Source organism: Ursus americanus, chromosome 6, assembly GCF_024610735.1.
Source record: "Ursus americanus isolate L20-20 chromosome 6, mUrsAme1.1.p, whole genome shotgun sequence".
Classification (NCBI taxonomy): domain Eukaryota; kingdom Metazoa; phylum Chordata; class Mammalia; order Carnivora; family Ursidae; genus Ursus; species Ursus americanus.
Genome location: NC_142132.1, coordinates 64,877,107 through 64,885,667, shown reverse-complemented (window position 1 = coordinate 64,885,667; position 8,561 = coordinate 64,877,107). Strand labels below are relative to the sequence as shown.

Sequence of the window (8,561 nt, the reverse complement as noted above, 5' to 3'; positions counted from 1 at the left end):
TGTATATATACCACCTCTTCTTTATCCATTTATCAGTCAATGCACACTTGGGCTGCTTCCATGTCTTAACTATTGTAAATAATGCCGCTATAAATACAGGGGCACATGTATCCCTTTGATTTAGTGTTCTTGTATTCTTTGGATAAATACCCAGTAATGTATTGCTGGACCATAAGGTAGTTCTGTTTTTAACTTTTTGAGGGACCTCCATACTGTTTTCTACAGTGGCTTCACCAGTTTGTATTCCCACCAACAGTGCAAGAGGGTGTTTCTCATGGTTCCAGTAGGGAGAGAAGGAAGAAGCAGGGAGTGGGGTGGTTGGAGGGGCCCCCCCACTGTGGCTTCTGCCACTGCTGCCCCCATGGCCTCTGTGCTCCTATTGTGGGAAAGGAGGTGTGAGTCCCAGCTGGAGCAGGTAGCGGTGCTGCTGAGGGAGGGTCTGTGGTGGGAAGGCAATGGCAGATATAGATAAACTCAACATGGACAGCATCATCCAAGCGTTGCTGGAGGTGAGAGGGTCCAAGCCTGGTAAGAATGTCCAGCTACAGGAGAATGAAATCTGAGGACTGTGCTTAAAGTCCCAAGAGATCTTTCTCAGTCAGCCTATCCTTCTAGAACTTGAAGCACTACTCAAAATATGTGATGATATCCATGGGCAACACTATGACTTGCTTCCACTTTTCAAGTGTGGTGGTTTCTCACCAGAAAGCAACTACCTGTTTCTTGGAGACTATGTGGACAGGGGGAAGCAGTCATTGGAGACTGTCTGTCTCTCACGGGCTTACAAAATCAAATATCCCGAGAATTTTTTTCTTCTCGGAGGAAACCATGAATGTGCCAGCATCAATAGAATTTATGGATTATGATGAATGTAAAAGAAGATATAACATTAAACTATGGAAAACTTTCACAGACTGCTTTAACTATTTACTGATGGCAGCCATCTTGGATGAGAAGATATTCTGCTGTCATGGAGGTTTATCACCAGATCTTCAATCTATGGAGCAGATTTGGGGAATTATGAGACCAATTAATGTACCAGATCAAGGTCTTCTTTGTGATCTCTTGTGGTCTGACCTTGATAAAGATGTCTTAGGCTGGGGTGAAAATGACAGAGGCGTGTCCTTCACATTTAGTGTAGAAGTGGTTGCAAAATTTCTCCATAAGCAGGATTTTGATCTTATATGTAGAGCCCATGAGGTGGTTGAAGATGGATATGAATTTTTTTGCGAAGAGGCAGTTGGTCACTCTGTTTTCCGCACCCAGCTATTGTGGAGAGTTTGACAATGCAGGTGCCATGAGGAGTATGGATGAAACTCTAATACGTTTTTTTCAGATTTTAAAGCCTGCAGAGAAAAAGAAGCTGAATGCCATGAGACCTGTAACACCTCCAAGGAGTATGATCGCAAAGCAAGCAAAGAAATAGATGTCATTTTGACACTGCCTAGTTGGGACTTGTAACATAGAGTATATAACCTTCATTTTTAAAACCGTAATGTGTATTGGTGAGCTTGCTCAAACAGTGTATTTATGAGGCTTCCCTTCCATTTTTTGAGTTAATGAAGAGCATTTGCTGGTTATAACAGCAAATGAAAGACTCTCCACTACCAAGAAAAAATGTTTTGTTTTTTAAATTCTGCAGTCCTTTTGCAAACAACTTTAATGACAGTGTTCAAGCTGTACACCCCAGAACAGTTTATCCTAAGGGGTAAATACACACTTAATCTTTTTAAAATTCAGTTCAACCCATGAATAATGTAAATGCTCTTTTTCTTTAGGATATGAAGAGAGCCCTAGGGTGCTCAATCTGTACACGTTATTGTCATAAAATACATACTGTTGATACAAACCACTGTGAACATTTTGAAAAAAAAATTTGTTTCAAAGGAATTACTTTTTTTCTCTCATTGTCTTGTCAGTTACAAACTAGTTTTTATAGCTATCAATATCAGGGTTAACTCAACATTGCCAGCATCACTGGTATGATGTATATTTAATTACACTTTCCCCTACTGTATACTCAAAATGACAATTAAAGCCATTATTTAAAAAAAAATAGTGCAAGAAGGTTCCTATTCCTCCACATCCTCACTCAACACCTGTTGTTTCTTGTACTGTTGATTTTAGCCATTCTGACAGGTGCGAGGTGATATCTCATTGTAGTTTTGATTTGCATTTCTCTGATAATGTGATGATGAACATCTTTTCCTTTTTTCCTCTTTTTTTTCCAAATTTTTATTTAAATTCTACTTATTTAACATATAATGTAATATTAATTTCAGGAATAGAATTTAGTGATTCATCATTTACATATACCACCTAGTGATGAGCATCTTTTCATGTGTCTGTCAGCCATCTGGATGTCTTCTTTGGAAAAATGTCTGTTCATGTCTTCTGCTCATTTCTTAATTGGATTATTTATTTTTGGGGTGTTGTGTTTTATAAGTTCTTTTTATATCTTGAATACTAACCCTTTATTGGATATGTCATTTGCAAATATCTTCTCCCACTCAGTAGGTTGACCTTTAGTTTTGTCAACTGTTTCCTTCACTGTGCAGAAGCTTTATACTTTGATATAGTCTCAATGGTTTATTTTTGCTTTTGTTTCCCTCTCTGGAGACATATCTAGTAAGAAGGTGCTACAGCCTGTGTCAAAGAAGTTGTGGCTTGTGTTCTCCTCTAGGATTTTGATGGTTTCTTGTCTCACATTTAGGTTTAATCCATTTTGAATTTAATCCATTTTGAATTTATTTTGTGTATGGTGTAGGGAAGTGGTCCAGTTTCATTCTTTTGCATATTGCTGTCCAGTTTTCTCAGCACCATTTGTTGAAGAAACTGTCTTTTTAGGGACACCTGGGTGGCTCAGTCAGTTAAGCGTCTGCCTTTAGCTCAGGTCATGATCCCAGGAGGGTCCTGGGATCGAGCCCCATATCAGGCTCCCTCTCAGCGGGGAGCATGCTTCTCCCTCTCCCTCTACTACTCCCCATGCTTGTGCTCTCTCTCTCTCTGTCAAATAAATAAATAAAATCTTTAAAAAAATACAAAAAACTGTCTTTTTTCCATTGGATATTCTTTTCTGCTTTGTCAAAGATTAATTGACCATATAATTGTGGATTTATTCCTGATTTTCTATTCTGTTCTACTGATCTATGTGTCTGTGTTTTTGTGCCAGTACCATACTGTTTTGACTACTACAGCTTCGTAAAACAGCTTGAAAGTGGAATTGGGGTGCCTCCAACTTTGCTTTTTCAGCATTGCTTTGTTTATTCAGGATCTTCTGTGGTTCCATACAAATTTTAGGATTGTTTGTTCTAGTTTTCTGAACAATGCTGCTGGTATTTTGATAGGGATTGAGTTAAATGAATAGATTGCTTTGGGTAGTATAGACATTTTAACAATATTTGTTCTTCCAAAGGGAAGTAATTTTTATAGAAAACTTTCAATATATTAGGTACTGTGTTTGGCACTATATATTTTAATACCAATTAATTCTGATACATCCACGGATGATGATGATTATTATTTTTTAAAGATTTTATTTATTTATTTGACAGCCAGTGAGAGAGAGAACACAAGCAGGGGAAGTGGGAGAGGAAGAAGCAGGCTTCCAGGCGAGCATGGAGCCCCATGTGGGCCTCAATCCCAGGGACCTGGGATCAGGCCCTGAACCAAGGCAGACGCTTAAGGACTGAGCCACCCAGGCGCTCCACATCCACGGATTATCGTCTCTATTGACAGATGAAGGAACTGAGGCTTAGAGAGTTTAAAGTGGCTTAGCCATAGTCAAACAGTAGGTAGGGGTCAAAGGGATCAGTCTACAAGGCCCATGCTCCTCCAACCACCCTGGGCAGCCTCCCAGTTTATGCGAGGCCAGGAGGTTTATCTTCTAGGAAGATATTCATGATGAGATAAAGGCTTGGAATTCTGGGGCACACCAGCTCCCGAGAAGAGGAGCTAGAGACAGAAAAAGGAAAGTCAGAGAAGTTTAAGACCCAGTTACCACGGTGCTATGGAAGATAGTGTCCTTGAGGGCTTTGAAATGCAAAAAGTGGCCAGTCATCAAATGATTGAAAACCATCAGGAAGGATGAGGAGTGAATTGGATTTGGTAATTTAGAAGCTCAAGCCTGACCTTGGTGAAGACCGATTTTGCTTGTGCTGAAAGTAGAAGCCAAGTTTTAACGAGCACACAGTTCATAAGAATTGAAGGAGCGAGGAGTGTGAGTAGATTGTATTGAGTAGGTACTGTGAAAGGAAGGGAAGGAGCCAATAGTGATGATAAATCTCACAGTTTGGAGTTCCAAGGAGAAGCAGACATGCGGGATTAGCAGTGGCTAGAGGTTCCTTTTGAAATAGGAACTAAAGAGGTAAGTAACGAGTCATAATGGGTATGTCTGTGCATGTGTGAGTAATCTAGGCAATTTATATATTTGAGAAGAGAGATCACTCTACAAAAGTAAAAATAACAGGATCTCTGTATTGGAAATTCTGTTTAAAATTCCTGAGAGTGCTTTACAAGCTAATTTGTTATTTCTACTTTAGAGATTGGGAACTTCAGGCTCATAACTTGATCAAAATCAAACTGCAGAGACCAACTCATGACTGCGCAGTTCTAAGTCCAGGCTTGGGTTGAAGTCAGCCGTGAGTAACCCGACGTCGCCCGGGGCAGACGGCAGAGGACAGGGCTGGAACTACACTTCCCAGTGTGCCAGGCGGGGCGGGGCGCGGGCGGGGAGGGCGCACGCTCCTTCCCAGAAGCAAAAGCGGAAACAAAAGAGTCTCGCCGGCGTCGCCGCCCGCACACTCGCGCACACTCGCGCTCCGGCGCACACGGAACAGGCACCGGCGCCCGGAGCGAGCCAGCAAGCAGCGAGCAGCGAGCCGGGGGCCCCCGGGCTGAGCCAGCAGAGCAGCCGGCGAGTCGAGCCCGCGACGACCCTACGCCCCCGCGCCCCGTAGCTGCCCCCCGCCGGCCGGTGTCCCCGCCGCCCTCCCTGACCCATGGCGCTGAAGAGGATTCAGAAAGTGAGTGCCCGGGCCAGGCCTGGGGCGACGGGGCGCGCTTCGGCTCCCTGCCCACACTGACCCTGGCGATGGTCCCGAAAGACGCGCCGGGAGGGCACGGGATGGGAGGGTGCGCGGGGATCAGGGGGACGGAGATGCCGGCGGGGCCAGCGGGCATTGGACAGGTGAGGTGGGAGCAGGGGCAGGTCCCGGGTGACTTGGAGGCGGGGGCCCCGCTGCGCGCTCGCGCCGGTGCTGCGCCGGAGTCCCTGGGTGGAGATCCTTCTCGGGCTCCAGACCTTCCCCAAATCTGTGCTTTACTGTCACGACTGGATTTTGCCCGACGCTGGTCTAGTTTTGGCCCCTGTCATGCTGTGTTTTCTCCACGCCCGTTCTTTTATGTTCTTGCTTCCCCGGGCTCTCTGAGAGGGCAAGAAAGGTGTGGTGGGCCTGCAGCCTTTCTCCTCGATGCTGTGGGTTTGTTCTTTATCTCCTCTGCGGTTGGCTCCTGCTCAGATCCCTGAACAGGCTGGAAAAGCCCATTTGGGGCCCAGAAGCCAGGAGAAGCCTCTTGCCTCTTCTATTTTGGTGCCTCTTCTGCTGCCACTTCAGGTCACATAGCTGTAGTGAAAACATAGTTGCTGATACACAGCAAGATGACCTCCTGGCTGTGATTCATCGTGAGTCAAGCCAAACAGGTTTTTTTCCCCCTCATGATAAACTTACATGTAAAGTTCGGGACACAACAGAAACTGCCACAATATAAGTTGTTTGATGCTTTGACACATGAGTATAGAATGAAGTAATGTATACATTCATTTAACAAATATTTATCCATCCCAACTCTGTGAGGAATTGCCTTCTCTTGCATAATACTGTATTTATTGCTACTGTTTCAGATGTGAACATCTTACAAAATTGGGGTTGGGGCATTTTTTTGTTCACTTTTATTTCTTGTTGGGTTATGGGTCTGTTCACTGACACAGGTTTTAAAAAGGTTTACAGTTATATGGAGAACATTCAGAATTTATTTTTAAATGGGGAGCGTTTCAGCAAGTTAAGCCAACAACAGAGTGTCTTGTAAATAATTTTAGAAGAAGTTAATGCTACAGAAAAATTTTATTAACTTTTTAAGGCATGAAGTGATGGAGATATATATACATTGTGTTCTTAGTCACAGCTGGTGACATCTTCTGGTACAGAGGACAGCAGCTTTCAGGTCCAGCCTTTTTTGTTGTTGCTGTTCAAATGCTGAATCTGTAGAATACTGTTTTTTTGTGTGGGTGTGCCATTTGAGGGTCTTCTCTCTATAAAACATAAAGCTAACAATCCGCAATTATTGATTCATGTTTTCTGATTTGAAGATAATGCAGTTACACATTCAAAATTACCCTAATTTCAAAGCCCTAATCGTCATCTTTGTCATGACTTGTGTGCTTATTAATAATATGTAATATTGGCTTACATTTGAATTAAGCAGCACATCTGTTCCAAGGAAGTTTTAAAATTCCATTTCCTTTTTTCCTGCTTATGAGAAATCTTCGCAAGACTTTGCATATACAGTAGATTTTAAATAATGTGGAATTTGTCCACAGTAAGTAGAGTTTCAACGAAAATGGACACTATTTGTAAATACCTTACTGGGCAATTGTCAGTCACCATGCTGAATATTTATAATATGGAATACACCCAAATCATTTTTTTGTTAGCTATTAGTTATTGTTAGTTTATAACAGTGTTGTTTGGTTAAAAAAAATCACATAGAATTGATGTTAGGCCTGTAACAAATTGATATTTTGGAGAATAAATTGGGGATCACAAAACATCCCATCTCTGTGTGCCAATCTTTGGCTTTCCTTTCCTGTTATCAGAAAAGTTGACTTGCACAAATCTCCTTTCCACTAATCACATGTTCATATCATTCCCTCGAACTTTAAGGGGTGTTAATTTTGTTTGATTCTCCACTTTTCCTACTGTTTACGCCTCCTTCCTACTGTTTACGCCAGTTCCAAGTAAGGTGTGCTGTTTGACTTATGAACAGTTACAAAGCCTTCTTTGATATCATTGGTATATAAATTCTTACTTGAATCTTTTATGTTCCAACAAAAGAAGATACATATTAACTTTTGGCCTTTCTTTTGAAGTGTACTGAAATAACACTGTCAGATACCTTCCAGCTCACTGGGTTGTACTTCTCCTGTACCTAAAGTGTTTTAGAGCTGTGCAGAACCTCAGAGAACTGCAGTTTGGATTTGAGTGAAGGGCACGGGCTGGAGCCAGCGTCTAGGGTAGTGTAACAGAAATATTTGTGGGACATTTTCACACTGTCCCCACTGCTGTAAATGGAAAGATGTGGAATCCCGCAGATGGGCTGGGGTGGAAAAGAAGGTTGAGAACCACTGATGTTCTAGTCTATTATTATTCAAAGAAGGAACCTGGGGCCTGAATTGAAGGATTACTTTGTCCAAGTTAATCTCTGAAGAAGTGACTTCGCATATTTGAGAATGTTAAAAAAAGTTCATGACTTCACATTTTTTCACCTCATGTGAAAAGATTAAAGACGGTTGAATTAAAATTGTATGTATATGCAAAGTATGTAGATATCAATGCTTAATATATATTTTTATACTAGAGTATGCTAAATGATTTCATACTCTTATTTAGACATCCAGTGCCAGTTTTGCATTTCAGCTCATAAATTTACACACCCATGCCCTATTTTTAGATACAGTGGAAGATGTTATCACAGTCACCTAAATCACTAAAGGAAAAAAGTTTGAACAAAGTCTGAGGAAAGACACCTAAAATATGTTTGAAAAAGAGGATAGTTTTTCAGCTGGGCATCTGTTATTTTCTAGAATTATTTCTAAGCATTTTTTGAAATGCTTTTGAAAACCTAAGGAAAAAAAAGGAGATACTATATAGTCATTGTTATCATCTTAGTATATTTCCTTCTAGACTTTTTAAATTTGATAAACTGAAGTAATGATCATCATAGTAACATGATATGATAGGCTTTATTGCTTTTTTGGTCTTTTGAAAGGTGAAACAAAATAGTTTTGTTTTACAAATATAGCAACACAGGTAACTACTCCTTAGTGTACAGTTCTGTCCTCAAAATGGAATATTTGCTTTTTTAATAAGCAATTTAACTTAAAAATATATATATAAACAGATTATAGCACAATTTTATAAATGTTTTGAGCTGCTGAATTTTTTGATTTGTACAATTCTGCATTAAACTCTTTACATCAGTCTAGAAAACCTTTGGGATACTTAAAAAAAACAACCCAGCCCTCTGTGGATGGAGCATCAAAGAGAAGAAGATCTGGTTTTTATTTTTGGCTCTGTGACTTACTAGCTTGTTTCCCTATCCATACAATGATACTGTACTAAGTACAACCAGCATATATAATATATAACGGTTACTCTGTGATAGATGCTATGCTGGATATTTGACATACATTAATTGATTTAGTCAGTGGGCCCAAGAGGTAGAAATGATTGTTATCCCCATTTTACAGATGATGAAACTGAGGCACAGAAATGTTGAGTAAT

General features: G+C 40.9%; 1 protein-coding gene and 1 pseudogene across 3 annotated transcripts in view; both read left to right on the top strand.

Moving 5' to 3' along the window:
• The first annotated feature begins 455 nt into the window (after positions 1-455).
• LOC123783090 (serine/threonine-protein phosphatase PP1-gamma catalytic subunit pseudogene) lies at positions 456-1,470 on the top strand (annotated as a pseudogene).
• Positions 1,471-4,775: 3,305 nt separating this feature from the next.
• The window catches only part of UBE2D1 (ubiquitin conjugating enzyme E2 D1), a 38,669-nt gene continuing 34,883 nt past the window's right edge, over positions 4,776-8,561 (top strand). The window contains exon 1 of one of the 3 annotated variants that reach the window (XM_087863102.1): positions 4,776-5,024. Coding sequence is in view for 1 of the 3 variants with exons in the window: in XM_045783356.2 (XP_045639312.1) it covers positions 5,093-5,188 (96 nt within the window). In the remaining 2 variants the exon portion in view is untranslated. The other 2 variants (XM_045783356.2, XM_087863103.1) reach the window with 2 other exon arrangements.